The following is a 27,285-nucleotide window of genomic DNA, read 5'->3' on the forward strand; positions in this document are numbered from 1 at the left end:
GTTGATGACTGTGTTTGGAGCAAGCTTCAGCTGTCAGACAGATGGACTCATATTTGACTTTAGAGGACTTGGTCTACAGAGGAGATCATGGTCCATTGAATGACTGAACAGTGCACAGGTCCTGTGGCTGCAGAACAAGCCCAAATCATCATCCCTCCAACACCATTCTTTACAGTTGGTATGGGATATTATCTGTGTTTTTCTATCTGTCATGTCATGGCTTTTAACCTTTAACCTGCTAAGTGAGACCTGTCTGAGATGGAGCTCTTGTGTCAGCTTCATGCTCTGACCTTGGGCTGAATCTACTGGGACACTCGATGATGTGTCATGATTTTTGACGAGGGAGGATTCTGAGAGAAGGCTGGTAAGAAAGGTCGACCCTTTCTAAAGCAGGAATGAATGTTTTCCACACTTTCTGTCCCTCTCTGACACCTTTCTGCAGGTTCCTGAAGTCTGATGGATGTTTTTCTCATTACAGAGCCACCTCCAAACATTCTGACCTTGGGCTGAATCTGCTGGGATGTTCACTTTTGAGCAGCTGTCTGAGATGTTTTCCACTTAGGAATAATCATTCTCTCTGCAGAATGATGGACTTCAGACAGTTTAGAGATGACCTCATAACCCTTCCCAGGATGATGGGCAGCAACAGTTCCTGCTACAAGGCCATTGCTGATGTCTTTACATTCTGACATTGTCCTTGTCTAGCTTTTATCCTGGATTTTACAGCTTTTCTACATTTCAAATGTTAGCTTATCCACATCTTCACAAACTTATCCTCATCCATCTCTTCTCGTTCCCCTATCCAAGGTTGAGTGGGGGAGGTAACAGGTTCAGTAGGGAAAATAGACATCCCTCTCTCCAGCTCCTTTCGGAATATTCCAAGATATTCCCAAACAAGAGGGAATATCAACTCCCTCCATTGTGTTCTGGGCCTGCTTTGGAGTCTGCTTCCAGTAGGGCATGGCTGGAAAAAATCCAAACCTCCAGGACGCTTCTTAATCAGATGACCTGAGGAACTGAAAATGTCTACTCAAATGTAGTAATCCCTTTTTGGACTGTTGCAGCTTGATTTAGCAGGTCTGAGGTCATGGACCTACGTGTAATCCTTGGAAAATAATCAAATTTAAAAGGAATCCAGGCATTTCGTGAAGAGATTAAGAACGAAACAAACAATTTGCACCAAATTGGCCTCTGAAATGAAAACACAGACCTCTGTATCAACAGCAGCCAGACTGAAATCAATCTTGAGCTCCTGTCATGGACCTGCAGAACCTCGGGGTTCATGAAATCACACGGAATGTGGAACTGCTGGCCTCATTACGGATGCTGGGCTCTCCTCTCAGCCGATTGGCAGCGCAAAGATTAAGCAGCATTACAGAAATCCCCCGGTCATGCCACAGAACCAATGCAGCACATTAGCTGCTTGTTTATCTGTTTGTGTCTATGAGCGCTTTAAAAACTTCATGTAGAAATGGGCCTTTAAACGTCTTGCAGCTTCTCCAACTTACATCCATTATTTAGCTGTTAGAAATGAAATATTCAGACTCTAGAGGTTTTAAAGATGGAGATTACCTGAAACACAAAAACATTGATAAAGCTTCCTTTTTTATTTATTTGTCCTAATCTTCAGATTCTTTTTTTTCCTGAAGAATTTATCACCGAAAGACCCAAAAGAGGCAAACATTTGCTACTTTTGACATCCAGCACTGTTCATAAGGAGGTTTAAAGCTTTATTAAAGAGCATTATCCATCGTCCAACTGTTCGTCCGTCCATCCCGGAAGGAACAGTCCAACGTTTTCCTGATAAGAACCATGGTCTCTAACTAAGAGACTGACACCAATAGGACCACATCATCTGCAAAAGGAGAGATCCTAAGGGTCAGAAAGGAGACTTCCTCATGCTGTCTATGAACACCAGAAACAGGACCAGCAGTAGTCATCAGGTGGACTTGGAGCTGAGAATGTGATCACAGCTCATACTTTGGTTCTTCAGAGACCAAAAAGCTATTAGCTGTGCTATTTTCCTGCTGCAGTTTCCACCAAATGCTTCAGGAACATGGTTATCAATGTTCTCCAGATCCGCAAAGAACAGATGCTCTGGACAATTACCCCCCTTGACCCCCGGAGCACCTCTGTGGGGGTAAAGATCAAGTCCGCTGATCCTAAAACCCAGATGAAAATAAGTAATTTTTATTTATTTAGCACCTTTTACAGATAAAGGAATTTAAAGGAGTTTCACAGGAATAAAACAAATAATAAAAACATATTATTAACTTAAAGCCTGTCTAAATAAGTATGTGTTTAGTTGTTTCTTAAAAGAGCCAGTAAATACTCTGTAGCACAGAAGTAGATAAAAAGCTCACATACTGTCACATGGGGTCACCATCCCCCATGACTCCTCCACTCAACCTCAACCCCAGTCCACCATTTCCTCCCCTCTCTCCTCCGAGATGGCCAGCTCCACACACTCCACCCATTCCCCTCTCCATTTCAGAGAAGGAAGTCAAAAGACTGTTTAAGAGGCAGAAACCCCGCAAAGCAGCTGGACCGGACCGTGTCTCCCCATGAAGCACTGTGCTGATCAGTAGTCTCTGGTGTTCACAGACATTTTTAACACCTCACTGAAGACGCCATGTGTCAGCCTGCTTCAAAGCATCAATTATCATCCCTGTCTAAAAAAAAAAAAACCACAGGAGTCCTGTCCTTGTTTATTGGTATGAGCATCAATTAATGTACGTAAAATGGGGTAATATTGTGTCTGATGCATTTAATACTGGAAATGGGCTCAGGCAGGGAAGTATACTGTCTCCTTTCCTCTTTAACATCTATATGGATGAGTTGTCAAAGCTTTTAAATTGCCGGAAAACAGGCTGTGTAGTTGGTGACCACATAATTAACCACCTGATGTATGCGGATGATTTGGTGGTCCTATGTCCATACAGTGCTGGCCTTCAACAGTTACTAAAGAAATGCTCTCAATATGGCTATGACTTTGATACTAAGTATAACGCCAAGAAGAGCAACATTAGAAGCAAGGCAGATAAACATCTGATAACCCCAGATTTTTCCCTGTCTGGTACTGTTCTCAACATATGCAATGAGGTTAAATATTTGGGACATTATATAACTGATGACCTGTCTGATGATTGTGACATTTAGAGGCAGCATTGTATAATGTATGCACAAGCTAATATGCTGGTCAGAAAATTTGATATGTGTTCACCCTGCACAAAAATAGCTCTTTTTAAAGCCTTCTGTACTCCAATGTACACTGCCCATCTATGGCGACAATACAAAAGAGGCAGCATGCAGAAACTTCAGGTAGCATAAAAGACGCTATGAGGCTACTACTCAAACTACCTAGATGGAGTAGTGCTAGTCACCTGTTTGCAGGTGGTGATGTACCCACATGTCCTGCTGTGCTCAGGAATCTTATGTACAGGTGTATGTATAGATTATCTGTGACATGTAATGGCTAATTGTAATTTTAGTAAACCCTGCACTAAGTAGTCAGATTTACTTCAAGACTGTGGAATCATTGGCATCATAATTTATTTGTGGGTCAATGAACAATAAAATGTGTTGTGATTTTTCTAACTTGTCATTTTATTTGTTTTTATGTTCTTTTTTGTATGTGCTTTCTGTTGGTTTTTATTTATTTTTTACTATGGACCATCCTTGTGTCTGGACTAAAGATAGATAGATAGATAGATAGATAGATAGATAGATAGATAGATAGATAGATAGATAGATAGATAGATAGATAGATAGATAGATAGATAGATAGATAGATAGATAGATAGATTGATTGACTTCAGACCCGTTGCCCTGACCTCTGTGGTAATGAAGTCCTTTGAGGACCTTGTGTTGGACCCACCTTAAATACATCACAGAACCATTTCTGGATCCCCTGCAGTTTGCCTACAGAGACAACAGGTCTGTGGATGATGCAATAAATGTTGCCCTTCACTACATCCTGCTGCAACTGGACTCCCCAGAAACCTATGCCAGGATCCTGTTTGTGGACCTCAGCTCTGCTTTCAACACCATCATCCCGACACTGCTGCAGGACAAGATCTCCCAGCTGAACGTGCCTGACTCCACCTGTAGGTGGATCATGATCTACCTGACAGACAGGAAGCAGCACGTGAAGCTGGGAAAATACCTCTCTAATCCCAGGACCATCAGCACCAGTTCCCCTCAAAGCTGTGTTCTCCCATTCTGCTCTTCTCCCTGTCCACCAACAGTTGCACCTCCAGCCACCAGTCCGTCAAGCTCCTGAAGTTTGTGGATGACACCACCTCATTGGCATCACCTCCCTCGCCAAGAAGACTCAGCAGAGAAGGTAGTTCCTGCAGCAGCTGAAGAAGTTCAGCCTGCCAAAGACATTGATGGTGCACTTCTACTCCGCCATCGAGTCCATCCTCACCTCCTCCATCACCATCTGGTACGCTGCTGCCACCATCAGGGACCAGGGCAGGCTGCAGCGCATCATTGGCTCTGCAGAGAGGGTGATTGGCTCCTTCTCTTCAGGAACTGCCTCCAGGACTGGGAGGCGAGTAGGAAACAGTGCAGCTGACCCATCCCACCCTGGACACAAACTGTTTCAGACTCTCCCCTCTGGCAGGAGGCTACGGTCCATCAGGACCAGAACCTCTCACCACAAAAACAGTTTTTTCCTGTCTGCAGCTAGTCTCGTTAACAAGGCCTGGTCCCCTACTGACACTCTTTCCTTGCAAATAATATAACATATCAGTACATGTAAATACTATTTCATTTAATTCTACTCACACTCGTACTCGTCGTCTTCCGCTTCATCCGGGACCGGGTCGCGGGGGCAGCAGACTCAGCAGAGACACCCAGACGTCCCTCTCCCCAGACATCTCCTCCAGCTCCTCCGGGGGGAGCCCAAGGCGTTCCCAGGCCAACCGAGAGACATAGTCCCTCCAGCGTGTCCTGGGCCGTCCCCTGGGCCTCCTCCCGGTGGGACGAGCCTGGAACACCTCCCGAGGAAGGAGTCCAGGAGGCATCCAGTAGAGATGCATGAGGAACAGCGTCTCTACTCCAAGCCCCTCCTGGATGGCCGAGCTCCTCACCCTATCTCTAAGGGAGTGCCCGGCCACCCTATGGAGGAAGCTAATTTTAGCCGCTTGTATCCGGGATCTTGTTGTTTCGGTCATGACCCAAAGTTCATGGCCGTAGGTGAGGATAGGAACGTAGACCGACCGGTAAATCAAGAGATTCGCTTTTCGGCTCAGCTCTGTCTTCACCACAACGGACCATTTAATTCTATATTGTTGTTATTGTATATCTTTAATATTTGCCACGGTGCATTATTTTTCTCATAACATTCCTACACAACTTGTTTTTGTTTTAACTACGTATTTCCAAATGTATTTATGTCAGTTGTATGTTTGTCTATGTGTAGCACCTCACCACCAAAGCAGATTCCTCATACGTGGGAAATCTCGCAATAAAGTTTTTTCTGATTCTGATTTTGATTCTGATTCATCTGCAGATAGTTATTGTAGAGCTACCGTTTGATTTCTGACTAACTTTGGCTAAGTACATGCAGTTTGTGCAATTCAGATATTTTTAAAGAGAAGTACAATTGAATGTCATCAGCATTCATGTAATAATAAACATTTGTTTTAGCATTTGTGGATTTTTATCTAAAGGATAAATATCCAATAAAAGAGCATTGGACCCAAAACAGATCCCTGGGGAACACCACAAGGCAGAGAAGATGTGTTTGAAAACTAATTATTCATAAAAACAGTAAAAGATCTCTCAGCAACATATGATTTAAACCATTTTAAAACAGCAGAAAAGCCAAAGAAGTCCTTCAGTCTATTTATCAAAATGTCATGATTCACAGTGTCGAATGCAGAGGTTAGATCCCGTAAAATCAAAACAGTAAGGATTTGGATCATAAAATAAAAACAAATGTCATTGTTCTGAACTTAATGAATGCAAGGCTTTCCTGGTTGTTTCAGGATGCTTGGTGTAAATATTACCGCAGGGTGCTTACAGTGTACTTTTCAGACCTTTCTTTACTCTTAAGTAGAACTTGCCAGGTACTTGTTTTTTGCAATAATCTCATGGAACCAACAGGGCACTCTTTGTACTGCAATAAAATGGGAATAAAAGCTGTTAGATGTCCTTGGAGAAGGAACTCACAACGAGAGCAGATCGGACCTTAGAACGTGCCTTCTTGTTGTTTGTGTTGAACAGACGGTTGCAGGGATTATTTTAGCGGTGGGAGGTTAAACAGAGGTGCTAGACAGAGCACATTAACTGGATTGTCTGTTGCTCCTGTCTGGATTTGATCTAAAACAGCCCCCTCACGGGTTTAAATAGGAAAACCTCAGTATGACATCCGTCTGATTTAAGATGAAAAAAGCAGAGTTTGGAAGGTTTTGTTGAATCTTTTTGATTTTGTTGGTTTATGATTGATTGAGTTTTATATTTCCCTTTGGCTGCTGTGTGAAATATTCACCTTGTTCAGTTTTTGGACGTATTTGATCAAAGACTCGACTGGAACTCATAAATGCATCCAGTTTGATGATGATTGGAGCATTGTTCTAATGCTCAGCCTGAAACAGCTGAGGAACTTTTCAGACATCATGACACACGGAATGAACATGGAACAGAACCAGCGTCAGGCTGCAGCAACATCAGCCCGCTCTGCAGAAACAGCTCCAGAACCAGAAAAACTTGTGCACTGTGTGCATTATTGCACCTGTTTGTACTGCTGCATATAATAATAGTTCAGAGTGCTACTATTTCTAAAGCTACTACAGACAGTGGAGCTTCCACTAATCCCAGTAACTACTTCTAATTCTACTACTACTACAGAGCTGCAGCTCCTTCCTGGCAGCAAGGAAAGAGTCAGACCGTTAAACAGAGAGTGGATTAAAAGTGTTTTCTAATCTGCTTTTGCACAGCTCCTCTGACAAGGTGAAACTTGCGAATGTCTGAGCCTGAGCTGACCTGCAGTCAGGTTTCAACTTCCCCCTCAAGTGAAAACCGCAGAAGCCGGAGAACCACCTGAGAAGAGGCTTAGTTCCTTCTTTGTCACATCAGATGTTTGCTCCATTTGGAAATCAGGGTTAACTTTAAGTTTTTAGGCTTAAACCAACTGAAGTTTTCCTCTCTCATCTCTTACTGATGGTTAGGTGTTTTCAGACAGAAAAACGGGAGTTTTACATTTAATGTCAGATTTCACATTGCAGTTATGTCGATTTCTTTTTTCTAACTGAGATTTTTGGGAAATAGAGGAGAAACAAGAAGGAGGTAGGATGGACATTAGTCAGACAAAAGAAGATATCCTAGCTAGAATGTCCTATAGCAGGGGTGTCCAAAGAGGAAAATCAATCCAGGGGCGACTGATTTTGTTCGGCCCCCCACTACAACTCAAGACTGGCGCAAATTAGGCCCCTTAGCACAGGTGGTTGATCCAGAGGTTTTATTATTATTTAGGGCAAAACTATTACTGAACGGATAAAAATCTTCTTACAATGGAAAATGTTAGGACCACAAAGTATTCATTTTTAATAACCAGGCTTTCTGCTTTTTCTTTAATTTCATAATAAACCACATCTATCCAGTGACTTTTACCCAAATCTGCGTTTAATTAATTAATTTAATACAGTTTTTAAAGTTTTGGATCTAGAAGGATTTACTTATGCCAAAAAACTAATACATTTTTGCTTAATTAAAAAAAATAATAAATTTTTTATAAATTTTTGTGCCCCTCGAATCCTTTCGACTTGACGATTTGTGACTGAAGTGACTAAAGGTTTGAACACCACTGTCCTATACGTTAGAAGGTGATTGGTCAGATTCTTCCTTCCCATAGAAAGTACTCCTGGATCAGTGCTTATTTGTTCTCTTTGTGTCTCTGCTCTGTTCTCTCAAACCCCCAGTCGGTCGTGGCAGATGGCCGCTCACACTGAGCCTGGTTCTGGTTCTGCTGGAGGTTTCTTCCTGTTAAAAGGGAGTTTTTCCTCTCCACTGTCGCTACATGCATGCTCAGTATGAGGGATTGCTGCAAAGTCAACACCAGTGACTGTCCACTGTCTCTACATGCTCATCCAGGAGGAGTGAATGCTGCAAGTCACTGACTGGATGCAATCTGCTGGGTTTCCTTAGATAGAAAAACTTTTTATCCAATTTGAATAAATAACTGAATCTGACTGAACTGTTCAATGGTTACGATTAATTTGAATGTATGAACCTGACTGTTGTGAAGAACCTTGAGACAACATGTGTTGTGAATTGGAGCTATAGAAATAAAACTGAATTGAATTGAATTCTCAGAACCGCTTTGCTTGTAAGGTGGATTGCAGTGGTTGGAATTTAGTGGAACCTATTTTTGCCTGTTGAAAGTTTCCTAAGCACATTCTGAGTAAGCTCTGCACTGGTGGCAATAGATAGTATAGAGATGGTTCTGGACATGATGAAAAGCCTTCTTCTCTGCAAGCTGAGCCTCTCAGCTTGAAGTTCTTGATGATCCAGAAAACTGATCTTTCAGTTAGCAGAACCTTCGGGTCCAATTTTTACAGACCCATCCAGGGTGAAATCTACTGCGAGTAAGTGTGGGCGTGTCTCTCTGCACTCTGGGCTCTGATTGGTCAGAAAACTGTAGCTCTTACAGAAGTGGGAGTCACACCAGCTGGAAGGAAACAGAAGCACCTACGATTAGATGGAGAAACTAGACGGCCATCAGATGAAACTGTGGCCATGAAAGAAGGTTAAATCCAAAAGGTTCTAAACATATTACCAGATCAGAACCATCATCACAATCTAATCTGAACATTCTGTGAGACAATCTGGAAAAATCCTTAAAGTTTAACTTTGATTGTAAAAAAACAGGAAAATGGATCAAAATGATAACTGGGTCAGAAAAAGTCCAACTATCTGTGACCCGCTTGAACTTTGAATGATGGTTCTGCTGGAAAGGATGGATGAGAAATGGCACTCCAAAATGGACTGGGGTTATCACCTCAGGTACTAAAATCACATTATAATTTGTTGAGGATTAATGCAGATTTTGTAAACATATTAATCACATTATTCCAATTCAAACAGCTGCACTTTTGGATTTATTCTTGTATTTTTCTTTCCAACTTTGAGCATGGGTTGAAAAAAACTGAAAACTGAGAATAATAAACGCTCTCAGTAGTAATGCGATGCTTTTGCCTTAATCACTTGAATTAAAAACACCTAAACAAAGTAAAAACTTGCTGTGATGAAGAGTTTCAGTAAACTGAAAACATCACATCTTAAAAAGTGAATTACTTGCTTTGTGCTTCTAAAGTTAACACGCTGCACAGAGTCCAGGATAAATAACACTAAATGTTTTGTCAGATTTTTATTTCCTGTCAGATGCAGATTTCTTTTAACTCTGGAAACAAACATTTAATTTGCCTGCAGCTCTTCTATGAGACTTTCAACTCAAGTGGCATAAGCTTTTGGATTTATTGGATTTGTGGCAAAAGCATGAAAGTGCATTGAAGCGAGGGTTTAAGTAGTCATTTATTCTTGCTGAGCCTGACAGCAGAGTCACAGTCTGAGGCACTGACAATTATTCTTTAAATAAAACCCATCAGGAGCAGACCGCAGGAGCCATGTTTCTACCTGTTGGAGGATGTGAGGATAAAGTCAGAACCGTAAGGACTGCATGTAAAGTCCAGGTGGTTTTTATAGAGCCGTGTCAGGCAGATCTGCTATCACTGGTGTCTCCTGTGAAGCTGGAGCTGAAGGTTATGATGGCTCAGTGTGGGGCCTCCAGAGCTGACAGATGCCCCCAGAAAGCTACTAACAGGATGACGTCTGCGCTGCGAGGGCCATGGGGTAAAGCAGGATTACGTCTGAGCAGTAGATAAACAGATTATTCCAGAAACAGTGCCCACTTTTTTAACCTCATCACTCCTGCCACACTTACAGCTCTGGGAGCAGAACTTCACGTCTCCATTCTTCAGATCCATCTGATCCATGGGATTCATCTGGTGGGTTTTTATTTGCAGCTCAGGGCCCTGACTCATCCTCCGTCTCCATGAGAGGTGGACCTGCTCCCATGAACTTCATTTGATTGAGACGACACCACCAGGCCCCCTCCTTTCCCCTCGGATTCATTTTAAGATCACATTTCAGAGACTCATCTGCACCATGCTTCAGGCTTTTGGACTTCTGCTGCTGACCGTGACTTCACAGGCAGCTGGAATCAAAGGTAAATCTAATTTTATCTGCAAAGCAAAAATCATCTGATCACCTCTGCTAATCAGGTGTTCAAAGCTTTAAACTGAGGACCTTTAATCAGGTGCAGAAAGAGAGAAAGAATGTTACAGACAAAATAAGTTAGATAAGAAGGCAGACTAAATATAAATGGACTAAACTCAGTCACAATGTGAAGCAAAGCCTATTAGAGTTGCATAAGTATGTTGGTGTAAAATCATTAAGGTGCTGCACGCAGTCACAGCACCAAGGAGTCCGATAGGAAAATACTTTGTCGTCTTCCAAAGCATGACTGAAGGAAAATGAGCTCCTAAAATGTACAAACATGAATCCAATGCAAATGAAGAGCTGAGCTAGGTTAATGGAGTTATCCCCAGCTGGGTAACAGTTTGAATTACATCTGTCTCAGTTCTTATCGGTGGAAGGAAATTAACAAAGAGGAGCTGATTAAATGTTTCCTTTAGCATGTTAGCTGAAAATCAGAAATGAATCCGAAGCTTTTGGGGTTATCTTCCCTTCTTAACACTACCTGCCTATTTTACTGCTGATGGGTATTTGCAGGACTCGGTTGTGTAAGCTGAACATTCTTGTTTAACAAATGCTTTTGCTCCAAGCACCCTTGAAATGCAACTAGTACTTTTATTTTTAGTTGGAGTGGCCACAAGGAGTCAGACCCGAACCCTTTTAGGCAGCTGTGATGCAGAACAACACTCACTCCACTGCACTCATGGATACAGCTAATACACTCACACTAAAATACTGCACGGTGTCATTTTGGACAACAGTTTCTTTTAGATTTGCCATGATTTGTGTGTTCCTCACTGCTGCAGAGATAAAATGTTCTGCTGCTATTTAAAAGAGAGCTGAGTCTTTTTTCTCAGAAGAATGTTCTCTTTAGCAACACCATGCAGCATAAAAGGCAAAAAAACAGAGAAAACTAAGGATCAAACATTAACTTCCATTAAGTTGAAAAAATAGATATAATCTTAAGTCAAACATTTAGAGAACAAGAATAATAAAAAATGTTGTGGCCTCACCTTCAGGACTTGGATTCTGTCCCATGGCCAGCAGGGGGCGACGCATTTGAGTAACCTTTGCATTTTTAAACTAAGGTAACATTATCCTAATAAGTCTTTCAGCCCAAATTCATATTTTGACATTCTACCTTGATCTCTCACGTCATGTCACGATGGAGCAGGGAAAAGGAGGATGCATCACATTTTCAGCTCCAGCTGTCGTGGTTAAGACTGGATTTACTGCTCCATCTATGCTCCAACACTCACCTATGGTCCTGAGATCTGGAACATGACCAAAAAAAAACCAAAACATCCTGGATCCAAGCAGATGAACTGAGCTTCATCAGATGGATAAATGGCTGGAAGGAAGGACATAGTTCATATAGAGTCCCTTCCTCACGTTCTGGGTCTCCTTCCTGTGTGAAGTGCCTGGAAGACCTCCAACATCCATAACAATCCTGTGGAGGAGGAGCAGCAGGTCTTGCCAAGTCATTACCCAATCCACTGTTTGGTTAAGAACCTTGAGTTCCAAAGTTTCTGGCACAACTTCAGAGACTCCCAAGGTGCATGGAAAGGGCCCAAGATCTGGTGAGTTGAAGACTCCATCAACACTTGAAATACTGGGAAACAACTTTGTTAGAAAGAATCCAGACATCAGACTTAAGGCCGGTGCGTAGACTTGATTGGGTTTGTTAAAAACATCCGCAAACCTGCCCACTTTTGTCTTCATACTTTGGACTTTGTGCTGACATAAGGCTTGAGTGTAAAAAAAATAACAGTATTTCCTCATAACCCTGTTCCTTCTGACCATTTTTTAAATTACCTTTGTGGTTTAATTTAACTAGGTACTCCACACCTGAAAGAAAATGTCATTATAGTAGATCATTTTCAGACAATGCTGTAACAACCTTTAAAGAATCTGCTGTGTTTTTAAATTTCCTCATTATCACAGAAAAACACAGTGGAAGAAAACACTCTCTGGTCCACTTTCTAAAATATTTGGACAGGCACCCTTTCAGTCAGTCTGAAGAATTGCCATAGTCCTTCATGTGACAGAGTGACTTGACAACCATGACAGCCCAACAATGTTCCTAACCTTCGACATCTTGGAATGAGATGTAGTAAAATGCAGGTACTGCTGCTCAACAGTGGTATTCTACATTGGGACTGAGAAACCCTTATGCTGTTAACATTTCTAAGCTTTAAACTCAATAGGAACATTCCTGCAGAGCTTTATCTATCATAATGTTAAGTTTTTCCAACTATGAGCTTGGGTAACAATTGCAGAGGCAGAGTAGCAGTTTGAACAGTTAATTTGTAACACAACAAATAAGGTTGAATATGGACTGGATCGGCCAGAGAAATCTGGACTGGCACTGAGGAGGAGAGGAGAGAGGTTATTGATTCTTTAGCAGAACTTATGGTGATTTATGTGGGACAGGAATGAAGTCAGCTTACTGTTGGTGGTGGATGATGGTTTGTTGGGGGAGGCAAGTCTTTGCCACAGCAGGTGGGTTTGGCAGGAGGAGTAGCTCGGTGGTTCACAGGACTGTTGTTCTCACCTTGTGCTTCAGCAGAAACTCATTTAGAACAGGTTTAGGAAACCGCAGAGAACACAGTCAAGTTACCATGCTGGTATAAACAACAGGCTGACACCTCCCTCCAGGTTCCAGCTCCTTAAGAAGCCCTGGTAATTAGGCTCAAGGAGAAACACCTGTGCAGCTGCACCTGCCAGTCACACCCTGTAGGAGGAGAGAAACACAGCAAAAACAGATAAACCTGCACACAACCACTGTAAGTGTGACATTAACTTTGCAGAGGATTGGACGTCTGTTGCTCTGGAGCATTCAGGTGTGTGTTAACACAATGCCAATATGGAAATACATCAGCAATGACCTTAGAAAATAAACTGGTGCTATCACGGTCAAGGTCAAATTAATGTATATAGCACATTTCCAGCAAATCATGCTGCACAAAGGGCTTTACAAGTAGAAATCAGCCAAAAATGGTAAAAGGTGTCACAGTAAAGTGACTGAAATAAAAAGGGGTGCAGAAGATAGATGGCTGAAATTTAGATACCTTTATTATAGTTTGTCAATATAGTCTAAATACATAAATAAAAACAATAAGCTTGAACAATTATTTTTTATATTTTATGGACCTTAAAAGACTGCTGGGATCGTCTCCAGTCCAGTCACAACCCTGAACAGGGTTTGAATGGTTCTGGTTGATGACCTTATTGTTGCATTTACAGAGGGAGGAAAATGGGAATTAAAACTGTGACTAGACACGAAGCGCTTCGTTTCTGATGATTGAGTTGGCTAGGCTAGCTAATGTTAACCAGTCTAAGCTGGGGTGTTCCCTCAAAACATTTTCAAGCTGATGTTAGCTGACATCATTAAGCTGGAGTTATTCCATTAGATGTGTGGTCAAAGGTGAGCGGGAAGAACATCTGCCAATCCATAATTAATTACATCTAAAATTAATTGTAAATAAGGAGCAACAGATATTTGTTTAATAAATATTAGCAATGAGACAGAAGTTGGCATCTAATTCCAGCACCTGGCTAAAAGGCTGTTTCATAATTTTTTACAAATGGGCTACATTTGGTCAACTGATGGTCAAAATCTGAAATACGTCTTCTGCCTGTCCAAGGTTGGGCCGCTGATGGCAGCCTCTGGGCTTTGCTCTCACGTTTTCTCGGTGTTTTTTTTGGTGCTTTCTGCCTTCCAGTAGAAACCCCTGAACATCAGGCAGTCTTCTCTTGACATTTTTTCACCATCATTCATTGAAGAAAGCTTCATGGAAATCCTGGCCAACGGAGCAGCGGCTCCCTATAAGCTATAACGCCGGAGAAGGGGAGAGAGGCGGCATGCTCGTGAAGCTCCGACAGTAGGGACTACACTCACCCCTGCCTTCAATCCACCTGGCAAATGTGCTTTCCCTGGCCAACAAGATGGATGAACTGCTTCTCCTCACCTCTAAAAACTCACACCTGCACAGATTTGCCGCCCTCTGCTTTACCGAAACCTGACTTAACGTGAGAGCAACCCGGACTGCACACTTCTGATACCGGGCTTTGAGCTAATCAGAGCGGTTCACAACATGGACTTATTGGGGAATAGCAAGAAGAATCTGCTTTCATATAAACAAAGGTTGGTGCAGAGAAATCAAAGGGTTGAAGACATGTCGTCCAGACCTGGAGTCATTTCTTTAAACTGTAAACTGTTTTCATTTCTGATCACTCTGTGGTCCATGTCATCCCAACCTACAGGCAGAAATTAAAAGCTTCCAAACCTGTGGTTTGGACTGTTAAGAAGTGGACTGATGAGTCAACATGTTACAGGCCTGTTTTCACTCCACAGATTGGACTGTTTTTGAAACTTCAGCCACTGATTTAAACCAACTAACTGATGTGGTGACATCATACATCAGTTTCTGTGAGGACATGTCTGTGCAGACCAAGACCTTCTGCACATACAATAACAATAAACCATGGTTCACTTCTCATCAGGCAGCTGCACAAGGTTAAGGAAAATGCTCAGAGCAGTGGGGACCGGGCCCTGTATAAGCAGGCCAGGAACAAACTGACCAAGGAGATCAAAGCAGCAAAGAGAAGCTGTGGACCACTTCCGGTTCCTAGGAAACACAATTTCTCTGGACCTGAGATGGTCCTCACTCATAGACGATGTTCAGAAGAAGGTCCAGCAGAGACTGTCCTTCCTGAGGCAACTCAAGAAGTTCAACCTTCCACAGGAGCTGTTGGTCATCTTCTCCACTGCCATCATTCAGTCTGTCCTGTCTTCATCCATCTCAGTGTGGTTTGGATCATCCACCAAACAGGACAGGTCCAGACTGCAACAAATAATCAGGTCTGCAGAGAGAATAATCAGGGCACCTAACCCTAACCCTAACCCTCTTCACTTTCTAAGTTTAAGGCTCTTCTTGAAATATCTCTATTCACTAAAGGCTTTTGCACATTTCAAGAGGTTTGACTCTATGTTTAGCTTATTTTTAAGTTGTTTAATTTTCTTTTCATTAATTGTTTATGTCATTTGCATATGTACACCATATTTAAGCTGCAGTGAATTATTCTGCAGAGAAAAAGATTCCTTAAACAGTTTTTGATCAGTTTTATTCTGTTCATATAAAACACAAAATAGAAGAGTTAATACCTTTTTGACATTTAGACTAATTCAGATTGGGGCAGTCTGAAAACTAAAAAAACTTTAATGTTCACATCACGACTGAATTATTCAATGCTAAAGACAAATCCTCGGAGCCCATTTAAGGATTGATGGAAGTTTTATCGTGTTTAGAAAAGGAAAAGGAGCAGTTTATGATTTTCTCACAGTTCATTTCTGTATTTGTGCAGAAAAGAGACCTCTGTAGGAAAAGTAAGCCATCCCTTATGAGAGCCAAAGCTGTCAGCAGAGGGGATCACTGTCTCAAATGACTGGAAAAGGACTGATAAGCAAAAGCTTTCAACAAAATTGTCATTCAAAAGGTTGTTGAGCACACTGATAAATTCATGTAAAATATTAGTATTCTAATACAAAATAAACTATCAGGAAACAACATACAGAAGAACTGAATCTGGTGATGACAGGATAGTTTTTTAGTAAATTACTTTTTACTCTCAGTTAAAATGTTTTATTCTATGTGAATGTTTAATGGGAAATGAGTGAGACAGATGTGTAAAATACAAACTGCTCCATTGTTGTTGTGCTTTATTAACTATGATGCGAAGCAAACTACCACACCATCAGTAGGAGGTTCTAATGCAGCAGAAAATCTGTTAGCGTGGACGTGCCGGTGTGTCCTCAGCCTTAACTGTCAAACAGGAAGAGACCAGCTGTAAATGTTGGATGATGCAAGCGTTATCATGAAGATTTGTTGAGGCTGTGCATTCTGAGGTGAATTTGTGACAGATGTACAAAAAGATACGTTTTAAAGTTCCTCCTCACAACTCCATCACAATTTTGTTTTAGTTTCACAGTTTCCACTGTGAAATGTGATTAAAGGAGATATTGCTGCGACCAACTCAGATGAAGCCATTAAAGGAACTACAGCTACCATAAACTCTTAACTTTTTCTTAAGCATAGAGTACTCCTGGATCACTGCTGCACAATATATCGCAAATATATCATCATCACAATATCGGTGTGTGCAATAATTGTTGGCTTATATATGTACAGGGGTTGGACAATGAAACTGAAACACCTGTCATGTTAGTGTGGGAGGTTTCATGGCTAAATTGGACCAGCCTGGTAGCCAGTCTTCATTGATTGCACATTGCACCAGTAAGAGCAGAGTGTGAAGGTTCAATTAGCAGGGTAAGAGCACAGTTTTGCTCAAAATATTGAAATGCACACAACATTATGGGTGACATACCAGAGTTCAAAAGAGGACAAATTGTTGGTGCACGTCTTGCTGGCGCATCTGTGACCAAGACAGCAAGTCTTTGTGATGTATCAAGAGCCACGGTATCCAGGGTAATGTCAGCATACCACCAAGAAGGACGAACCACATCCAACAGGATTAACTGTGGACGCAAGAGGAAGCTGTCTGAAAGGGATGTTCGGGTGCTAACCTGGATTGTATCCAAAAAACATAAAACCACGGCTGCCCAAATCACGGCAGAATTAAATGTGCACCTCAACTCTCCTGTTTCCACCAGAACTGTCCGTCAGGAGCTCCACAGGGTCGATATACACGGCCGGGCTGCTATAGCCAAACCTTTGGTCACTCATGCCAATGCCAAACGTTGGTTTCAATGGTGCAAGGAGCGCAAATCTTGGGCTGTGGACAATGTGAAACATGTATTGTTCTCTGATGAGTCCACCTTTACTGTTTTCCCCACATCCTGGAGAGTTACGGTGTGGAGAAGCCCCAAAGAAGCGTACCACCCAGGTACTGCTTTTTTGAGCAGTGTGTATATATATATATATATATATACATATATACACACTGCTCAAAAAAGTAAAGGGAAGACTTAAACAACACAATATAACTCCAAGTAAATCAAACTTCTGTGAAATCAAACTGTCCACTTAGGAAGCAACACTGATTGACAATCAATTTCACATCTTGTTGTTCAAATTAAAAAGACAACAGGGGGAAATCTTTGGTGATTAGCAAGACACTCAATAAAGGAGTGGTTCTGCAGGTGGGGACCACAGACCACTTCTCAGTACCTATGTTTTCTGGCTGATGTTTTGGTCACTTTTGAATGTTGGTGGTGCTTTCACACTCATGGTAGCATGAGACGGACTCTACAACCCACACAAGTGGCTCAGGTAGTGCAGCTCATCCAGGATGGCACATCAATGCGAGTTGTGGCAAGAAGGTTTGCTGTGTCTGTCAGCGTAGTGTCCAGAGCCTGGAGGCGCTACCAGGAGACAGGCCAGTACACCAGGAGACGTGGAGGAGGCCGTAGGAGGGCAACAACCCAGCAGCAGGACCGCTACCTCCGCCTTTGTGTAAGGAGGAGCACTGCCAGAGCCCTGCAAAATGACCTCTAGCAGGCCACAAATGTGCATGTGTCTGCACAAACGGTTAAAAACTGACTCCATGAGGATGGTATGAGGGCCCGACGTCCACAAATGGGGGTTGTGCTCACAGCCCAACACCGTGCAGGACGCTTGGCATTTGCCAGAGAACACCAGGATTGGCAAATTCGCCACTGGTGCCCTGTGGTCTTCACAGATGAAAGCAGGTTCACACTGAGCACATGTGACAGATGTGACAGAGTCTGGAGACACTGTAGAGAGAGATCTGCTGCCTGCAACATCCTTCAGCATGACTGGTTTGGCAGTGGGTCAGTAATGGTGTGGGGTGGCATTTCTTTGGAGGGCCGCATGACCCTTCATGTGCTCACCAGAGGTAACCTGACTGCCATTAGGTACCAAGATGAGATCCTCAGACCCCTTGTGAGACCATATGCTGGTGCGGTTGGCCCTGGGTTCCTCCTAATGCAGGACAATGCTAGACCTCATGTGGCTGGAGTGTGTCAGCAGTTCCTGCAAGATGAAGACATTGAAGCTATGGACTGGCCTGCCCATTCCCCAGACCTGAACCTGATTGAGCACATCTGGAACATCATGTCTCGCTCCATCCACCAACGTCACGTTGCACCACAGACTGTCCAGGAGTTGGTGGATGCTTTAGTCCAGGTCTGGGAGGAGATCCCTCAGGAGACCATCCACCGTCTCATCAGGAGCATGACCAGGCGTTGTAGGGAGGTCACACACAATACTGAGCCTCATTTTGACTTGTTTTAAGGACATTACATCAAAGTTGGATCAGCCTCTAGTGTGTTTTTCCACTTTAATTTTGTGTGTGACTCCAAATCCAGGCCTCCATTGGTTCATAAATTTGATTTCCATTGATTATTTTTATGTGATTTTGTTGTCAGCACATTCAACTTTGTACAGAACAAAGTATTTAATGAGAATATTTCATTCATTCAGATCTAGGATGTGTTATTTGAGTGTTCAAATTTATTAACCAATGGAGGCCTGGATTTGGAATCACATTTGGAGTGAAACTGATTGTCAATCAGTGTTGCTTCATAAGTGGACAGTTTGATGGGGTGCTGCGCCAGATGACCTGGCCTCCACAGTCACCGGACCTGAACCCAATCGAGAAGGTTTGGAGTGAGCTGGACTGCAGAGTGAAGGCAAAAGGGCCAACAAGTGCTAAGCATCTCTGGGAACTCCTTCAAGACTGTTGGAAAACCATTTCAGGTGACTACCTCTTGAAGCTCATCAACAGAATACCAAGAGTGTGTGGAGCAGTAATCAAAGCAAAAGGTGGCTACTTTGAAAAACCTAGAATATAAGACATATTTTCAGTTGTTTCACACTTTCTTGTTCAGTATTTAATTCCACATGTGTTCATTCATAGTTTTGATGCCTTCAGTGTGAAGCTACAATATTTATAGTCATGAAAATAAAGGAGTTGTCTTTATTTTATTTTATTTTATTCTATATATATATATACATATAGGCTGCACGGTGGAGCAGTTGGTAGCACTGTTGCCTTGCAGCAAGAAGGTCCTGGGTTCGATTCCTGGCCGGGGGTCTTTCTGCATGGAGTTTGCATGTTCTCCCTGTGCATGCGTGGGTTCTCACTGGGTACTCTGGCTTCCTCCCACAGTCCAAAATATGCCTGTTAGGTTAATTGGTCACTCTAAATTGGTGTATGAATGAATGAGTGTGTGCATGGTTGTTTGTGTGTTGCCCTGCGATGGACTGGCGATCTGTCCAGGGTGTACCCTGCCTCTCACCCATAGACTGCTGGAGATAGGCACCAGCTTCCCTGCAGCCCACTATGGAATAAGTGGTAGAAAATGACTGACTGACTGACTATATATATATATAGTGTTATGGACTGATTTTTGTCATGGTAATGTAATATTTAGCCAGTTGGACAGAGTCTCACTGCTGGTATTGCCCTAAATGCTGAAGGTCACAGATGAGAAAGAGAGGAAAGAAGAAAATAGGCAGAAATCGCACCTGATATCATCAATGCAAAATGTTTTAATATTGTGCAGGCCAAAATAGCAGTGAACTGCAGTATGGGGCTTGGATCCTTAGATTATAGGGTTAACATTATTTCTGATTCCAGAGAACATTGGTTGGTACATCCTCTGGGAACCAACGAGAACAATGGGATTTATTGTTATCTATCTAGAAGGCGAACAATATTTAAAACATGCAAAACACTAGAAGGACTATCAGGCATTGTGTGATGTTAGTAGTGATGCACAAATCAGTGGGCCAGAGTCAGACAGTTTACCCTGATCAGTGATCCACAGGTCATCTACTGAAAAGTCTGATTGTTTTCTCTCCTGGACACTTCCTGCAGCACAGGGCTAGTTGTAAAGCTCATGCAACAGTAGCTGTGCTGCTGTAGTACACCCAGATGGCTGGATGACTTTGGATTGGATTGGGCTCTGGTCTGCTGTCATTTTGTTTCCACCCTTACTGGCTCATTTTCTGTGTGTTTCCTGCTCAGACGGCAGCGTCAGGTTCAATTCGGAGCCAAACGTGGAGCCTGTTGGCTTGCTGCGTCTGGCTGATCTACTAAAGATGTCAGCACCTAGCAAATCTTCAGATTTGGAGCTCAGCAGACGTCGATCCAAGAGGTCGGTGTTTCTACAGCCTGGAGTAAGAATCTGTTCCCAGGAGAGCATTGATGAAGTTCTCGCCAGCCACCAGACCTACTACCAGCTAAGAGGTACTTCAAAATCATAAAAACTCGTAATTTTGGCTGCATCAAAATTGTCTGCATAGCTGCTCCTTATTAGGATGTGTGGAGGTTGTTTGAATGGGGAAAGGTTGTCACAACATATAAGGTCTACTGTTTAGAAAAACAGTTTGTGTAAAGTCTACAGGTAAAAGTGTGAAAAGGTGCTTATTAAGATGTGATTACACGCCTGTCTATTCTGTGTCCTCTCCAGGGTGTTTGGACAAATGCTTCCCCGGGGGTCCGGGCACCATTTAAAGGTTCCGGGAGAGGCCAATGGCATAAGAGAGTGTGGGGAATTTTTATATATGGATTTTGGTGTTTTCATAATGGTGACAAAGAATAAAGTTAAAATATAAAATATTTAAATAATAATAGTAAATTGTAAAATGTATATATTTGTATTTATTAAAGTGTATGGATGATGGAGTTTGGTGAGCTCACCTGTCAGTAAATATGGTTCAGTCCTTCAACAGCTGAGACATTTTAAGGCTGCCATTTGTCATCACAGTAGAGAGTACTTTTGTTGCTGGTAGGATGCCTGACAGGCCATCAACTGTCCATCAAGTGGTGCTAAATGTGGACAAATAAAGACCTGCTGTTTCCAACAAACGCTGCCTCGGCCTTCATCTCCACTGGAAGTTCAGGCACCTTGTTACAATGAGCAAGGAAAAAAGATCTGGTTATTCATTTGACCGATCAAAGTAAGTCAGGAGAAAATTGGTTGATTCTGATATCTGGACGATTATTCGGTGCATGTCTATCTATTACAACAGCTATCACTGTGTACCTGCAGCAACCATGTTAAAGGCTTAGTGGATTCAGTTGGAAGAGTTTTGCATGAGAGATGAAATGTCTTCAGAAAACGAGAGCAGTCCAGTTGCCTTCTATATAAGCACTGAAGATTGCTCATGAAATGTTCTGATCATGTTAATTTTATGTAAAATCAGAACTAGCTTTAATGGCCAAGTTTGTGAGCACCGACAAGGAATTTGACTTTGGTTTCCATCAAACATCAGTCCAAACAACAACCAAAATATGGAAAAACACTTGAGAGTAAAAAGCCTCGGCAGACCTGATTGTTGTTGCAGTCTGGACCTGTCCTGTTCGAGATGGATGAAGACAGGACAGACTGAATGATGGCAGTGGAGAAGATGACCAGCAGCTCCTGTGGAAGGTTGGACTTCTTGAGTTGCCTCAGGAAGTTCAGTCTCTGCTGGACCTTCTTCTGAACATTGTCAATGTGTGAAGACCATCTCAGGTCCAGAGAAATGGAGGCTCCTAGGAATCAGGAGTGGTCCGCAGTCGACAGTGTTGTTAAGGATGGTGAAAGGAGGCAGTGGCGGGGATGTTCTCTGGAAGTCCACCACTATCTCCACTGTCCTTAGCAGGTTTAGCTCCAGGTTGTTTTAACAGACACCAGTGTACCAGTCGATCCACTTTTGTCTGTATGCAGACCAGGGGTGAAAGTGAGCCGGTACGGTCCGGTACTGCGTATCACTAAAAGATTCAGCGCCGGTACCGGGAAGAGGGAAGAACAGCTGTCTGCTATGAAGCCGTCATCCAGAACCAGTTACGGCTGCAAAAACTCACGAGCAAACAAAGAAGATCAGATCCGCTACCAATAGTTAGTCTAAAACACGACTTATTCTGTTTATAAATATAATTATTTTCTCATTCCAGATAGTTTCTGAACTGTTATGCTATGCTGGAGCCTCAATGCTTCTGCTTTGTTTCTCTCCCCTCAGAGCTCGAGGTTTTTATGAACGGCCAGCCTTTAAAACGAGCACCGCTACGTTTAATGTCTGTCTGCTCGCTGCTAAATACCCCAGTTAAAAGCAAAAGGAGAAAAACTAGTTGTGTTTCATGTTATTTTGCTGAATTACAGCAACACAGTACAGCTAGAAAACATCGCTTATGAGAGCGCATGCGCGCTTACCTCCAAAACAGAGCAGTTGCCAAGGAGATCAATGAGTTCAATTTAATGGACTGGGAGATTTTACACAGGTGGTGCACAGACATAAAAAAACGCCGCTTGCATTAGGACAGAACAATAAATCACTTACCATCTACAGATTTTTAAATAAAAACTGTGAAAACAACCGAACTGTCAAATTTTTTATTTAAATTAAACCGATACTTGACAACAATGCAGAAAACAATAACTTCTTTGTTCAAAAGAAAAGACGGAAACTGAAGATGAAAAGTTATGCATCAGAAAATGGTTTATCATTGTTTTATACATGGCAGTTCTTTAACAATTGATATATATATATATATTCTATATTGTCAAGTGATTCTAATTTCTTTTTTATACAGACAGCCTACATTAAAGTAAAATATTGATACGTTTTAATTCGTTTGAGTTTGGACTTTGCTGAAAGAGAGAGATATTTGGAAGGGGCCACAGATGAGACTAGCAAGTAACACACAAACACATCATATCGATATATATATATATATATATATATATATATGGCCACCCCCCATCTGAATCCGAGTGGTGTTTTGTTATTGGACTTCTGTGCTAGTCACGGATTGTCCATAACGAACACCATGTTCAAACACAAGGGTGTCCATCAGTGCACTTGGCACCAGGACACCCTAGGCAGGAGGTCGATGATCGACTTTGTTGTCGTATAATCAGACCTTCGGCCGCATGTTTTGGACACTCGGGTGAAGAGAGGGGCTGAGCTGTCCACTGATCACCATCTGGTGGTCAGTTGGATCCGCTGGAGGAGGAGAAAGCCGGACAGACTTGGCAGGCCCAAGCGCATAGTGAGGGTTTGCTGGGAACGTCTGGCAGAGCAATCGGCCAGGGATGTATTCAACTCACCTCCAGGAGAGCTTTGACCAGATTGCGGGGGATGTTGGAGACATAGAGTCCGAATGGACCATGTTCTCCGCATCTATTGTCGATGCTGCTGCCCGTAGCTGCGGCTGTAAGGTCTGCGGTGCGTGTCGTGGCAGCAATCCCAGAACCCGGTGGTGGACACTGGCAGTAAGGGATGCTGTTAAGCTGAAGAAGGAGTCCTATCGGCTGTGGTTGGCTTGTGGGACTCCTGAGGCGGCTGACGGGTACCGTGAGGCCGAGATGTGGCAGAGGCAAAAACTCGGGCCTGGGAGGAGTTCGATGAGGCCATGTAGAAGGACTACCGGTTGGCCCCGAAGCAATTCTGGCAAACTGTCCAGCGCCTCTGGAGGGGGAAGCAATGCTTCGCCAACACTGTTTACAGTGTGGGTGGACAGGATTTCTAGACGCAGCCAAGGGCCGGAGGGGATCGGGTTTGTGGACCAGTGGATTCCGTCTCTTCTTTTTGCAGATGACGTGGTCCTGCTGGCCCCCTCTGGCCAAGACCTACAACATGCTCTGGGGCGGTTCACAGCTGAGTGTGAAGCGACTGGGATGAAGATCAGCTCCTCCAAGTCCAAGGCCACGGTTTTTAACTGGAAAAGGGTGGCTTGTCCTCTTCAGGTTGGAGGGGAGTTCCTGCCTCAAATGGAGGAGTATCTTGGGCTCTTGTTCATGAGTGACGGGAGAATGGAGCGTGAGATCGACAGATGGATCAGTATGGCTGCCGCAGTAATGTGGGTACCGTGAGGCCAAGCGTGCTGCGGCCCTGGGTGTGGCAGAGGCAAAAACTCGGGCCTGGGAGGAGTTCGGTGAGGCCATGGAGAAGGACTACCGGTTGGCCTCGAAGCGATTCTGGCAAACCGTCCGTCGCCTCAGGAGGGGGAAGCAGTGCTTCGCCAACACTGTTTACAGTGGGGGTGGGAGGCTGCTGACCTCGACTGAGGACATTATTGGGCGGTGGAAGGAGTACTTCGAGGATCTCCTCAATCCTGCCATCACGCATTCCCTGGCGGAAACAGAGGCTGGGGACTCGGGGTTGGACTCTTTCATCACCCAGGCTGAAGTCACCAAGGTGGTTAAAAAGCTCCGCGGTGGCAAGGCTTCGGGGATGGATGAGATCCACCCTGAGTACCTCTAGTCTCTGGATGTTGTGGGGCTGTCATGGTTGACACGCCTCTTCAACATTGTGTGGCGGTCGGGGACAGTGCCTCTGGACTGGCAGACTGGGGTGGTGGTCCCCCTTCATAAGAAGGGTGACCGGAGGGTGTGTTCCAACTACAGGGGGATCACACTCCTCAGCCTCCGTGGTAAGGCCTACGCCAGGGTATTGGAGAGGAGAGTCCGACCGATAGTCGAACCTCGGCTTCAGGAGGAACAGTGTGGTTTTCGTCCCGGCCGTGGAACACTGGACCAGCTCTATACCCTCTACAGGGTGCTCGAGGGTTCATGGGAGTTTGCCCAACCGGTTCACATGTGTTTTGTGGACCTGGAGAAAGCATTCGACTGTGTCCCTCGTGATGCCCTGTGGGTGGTGCTCCAGGAGTATGGAATCGGGGGCCCTTTATTAGGGGCCATCCGGTCCCTGTACGAGCGGAGCAGGAGTTTGGTTCGCATTGCCGGCACTAAGTCGGACCTGTTCCCGGTGCATGATGGACTCCTGCATGACTGCCCTTTGTCACCGGTCCTGTTCATAACTTTTATGGACAGGATTTCTAGGTGCAGCCAAGGGCCGGAGGGGGTCTGGTTTGGGGACCAGTGGGTTTCGTCTCTTCTTTTTGCAGATGATGTGGTCCTGCTGGCCCCCTCTAGCCAAGACCTACAGCATGCAATGGGGCAGTTTGCAGCCAAGTGTGAAGCGGCTGGGATGAAGATCAGCTCCTCCAAGTCCGAGGCCATGGTTCTCGACCGGAAAAGGGTGGCTTGTCCTCTTCAGGTTGGAGGGGAGTTCCTGCCTCAAGTGGAGGAGTTTAAGTATCTTGGGGTCTTGTTCACGAGTGAGGAAAGAATGGAGCGGGAGATCGACAGACGGATCGGTGCGGCTGCCACAGTAATGGGGGCGCTGTGCCGGTCCGTTGTGGTGAAGAGAGAGCTGAGCTGAAAAGCAAAGCTCTCAATTTACCAGTCGGTCTACGTTCCTACCCTCACCTATGGCCATGAACTTTGGGTCATGACCGAAAGAACAAGATCCCGGATACAAGCGGCTGAAATGAGCTTCCTCCGTAGGGTGGCCGGGCACTCCCTTAGAGATAGGGTGAGGAGCTCGGCCATTCGGGAGGAGCTTGGAGTAGAGCTGCTGCTCCTCCACATCGAGAGGAGCCAGTTGAGGTGGCTCGGGCATCTGTTTAGGATACCTCCTGGATGCCTTCCTCGGGAGGTGTTCCAGGCACGTCCCACCAGGAGGAGGCCCAGGGGATGGTCCAGAACACGCTGGAGGGACTATGTCTCTCGGCTGGCCTGGGAACGCCTTGGGCTCCACCCGGAGGAGCTGGAGGAGGTGGCTGGGGAGAGGGACGTCTGGGTGTCTCTGCTTAGTCTGCTGCCCCCGCGACCCGGTCCCGGATAAGCGGAAGACGACGAGTACAAATACGAGTATATATATATATATATATATATGCCCCCAGAGACTTCATGACCACAGATGTCAGAGCAACAGGTCTGGAGTCATTTAATCCTATGGTGGTGCTTTACTAGGGGACCAGGATGATGGTGGAGCATGTAAAACAGGAGGTAGCCTCACACAGCTCCAGAGACTTGTTGAAAACATGAGTGAAGATGATTGACCAGTGCAGATTTTCAGGTAGATAGGGGAAACGCCTTCAGGGCCTGGAGTTTTCTTCCCTCTCAGACACTGGAAGACCCTATTAACATCTTCCACTCTGACCTTTAGTACAGACAGGAGGAGAAAGGAGGGGTGCAGAGTTCTAGGAGGAAGATGCAGATCGACCCTTCATGTAAGAGTGAGGTGTGAAAGGCTGGCAATCAAACCTACAGAAGAAGCAGTTCAGATCCTCAGCCAGGTGCGGTGTCCTCACAGCTTGAGGAGTTGGGCTCCTGTACTTGGTAATAGTCTGCAAACTCCTCCACACTGAAGTGGTGTAATTAGCTGAGAAGCTGTTTTTATTTTTTCACTGTAGGATCTTTGGCCAGTTTGATCTCAGTTGAATGCATTTTATTTATGTAGAGCGTGTAGCGACAGTGGAGAGGAAAAACTCTCTTTTAACAGGAAGAAACCTCCAGCAGAACCAGAACCAGGCTCAGTGAGAGCGGCCATCTGCCACGACCGACTGGGGGTTTGAGAGAACAGAGCAAAGACACAAACAGAACAAAGAAGCACTGATCCAGGAGTACTTTCTATAGGAAAGAAGAGATATGGAGTTTTCCATAACCTTTGTCAGTTTTTTTTCTTGCCTACTTATACAGGACCTGGTCTCTATAGTAAGCCTCGTCTTTGATCTGACGCAGCTTCCTCTGATGCAATGAAAACTATGGTTGTTGGTTATTGTTTCTGAAAGTGCAAAAGGTCTGCAGACTATCTCCTGACAGAAGCAGATGTATGACGTCACTACATCAGCAAGCTGGTTGAGATCAGAGGCTGAAGCTGTTATGATTTGGGGTTGTTTGGTTTTTGGTTGGTCTTATTCACAGTTCAAGTTTTGAATCATGTTTCTGTTTATTTTCCTGGTCATGCTTTAGTTTGTCGTTTTCTTCATATTTAGTCAAGTTTGGTTTTCAGATCTGGTTATGCTTTTGCTTCAGGTTTTTCTAGTTTCTGTTAGTTTGTGTTCAAGAGTCTCTGTTTTGTTCTGTTAATTCGGATCACCTGCACCTATTAATCTGTCTTCTTGTTTCACCTGGTCACACTCCATAAATATACACCTGTTCTGTCATTCATTGTGGAAACATTTCTCAAACCAAGTCTTGTT

General features: G+C 43.9%; 1 protein-coding gene and 1 long non-coding RNA gene across 5 annotated transcripts in view; one reads left to right on the forward strand and one right to left on the reverse strand.

Moving 5' to 3' along the window:
- Positions 1-9,522: 9,522 nt before the first annotated feature.
- LOC124881679 lies at positions 9,523-12,892 on the reverse strand. Of its 2 annotated transcripts, XR_007041714.1 has the most exons (3): positions 12,714-12,892; positions 9,950-10,222; positions 9,523-9,875 (listed from the first exon to the last, which is right to left on the reverse strand). It is a non-coding gene; the product is annotated as an uncharacterized LOC124881679 (long non-coding RNA). The 2 variants fall into 2 exon arrangements; XR_007041713.1 differs by having other exon boundaries at positions 9,523-10,222.
- The window catches only part of LOC124881678 (interphotoreceptor matrix proteoglycan 1-like), an 81,344-nt gene continuing 64,167 nt past the window's right edge, over positions 10,109-27,285 (forward strand). For all 3 annotated transcript variants that reach the window (XR_007041712.1, XM_047387380.1, XM_047387381.1), the window contains exons 1-2: positions 10,109-10,234; positions 20,278-20,499. Coding sequence is in view for 2 of the 3 variants with exons in the window: in XM_047387380.1 (XP_047243336.1) it covers positions 10,174-10,234; positions 20,278-20,499 (283 nt within the window). In the remaining variant the exon portion in view is untranslated. The remainder of the gene's footprint in view (positions 10,235-20,277; positions 20,500-27,285) is intronic.

This window comes from Girardinichthys multiradiatus, chromosome 15 (assembly GCF_021462225.1).
Source record: "Girardinichthys multiradiatus isolate DD_20200921_A chromosome 15, DD_fGirMul_XY1, whole genome shotgun sequence".
Classification (NCBI taxonomy): Eukaryota; Metazoa; Chordata; class Actinopteri; order Cyprinodontiformes; family Goodeidae; genus Girardinichthys; species Girardinichthys multiradiatus.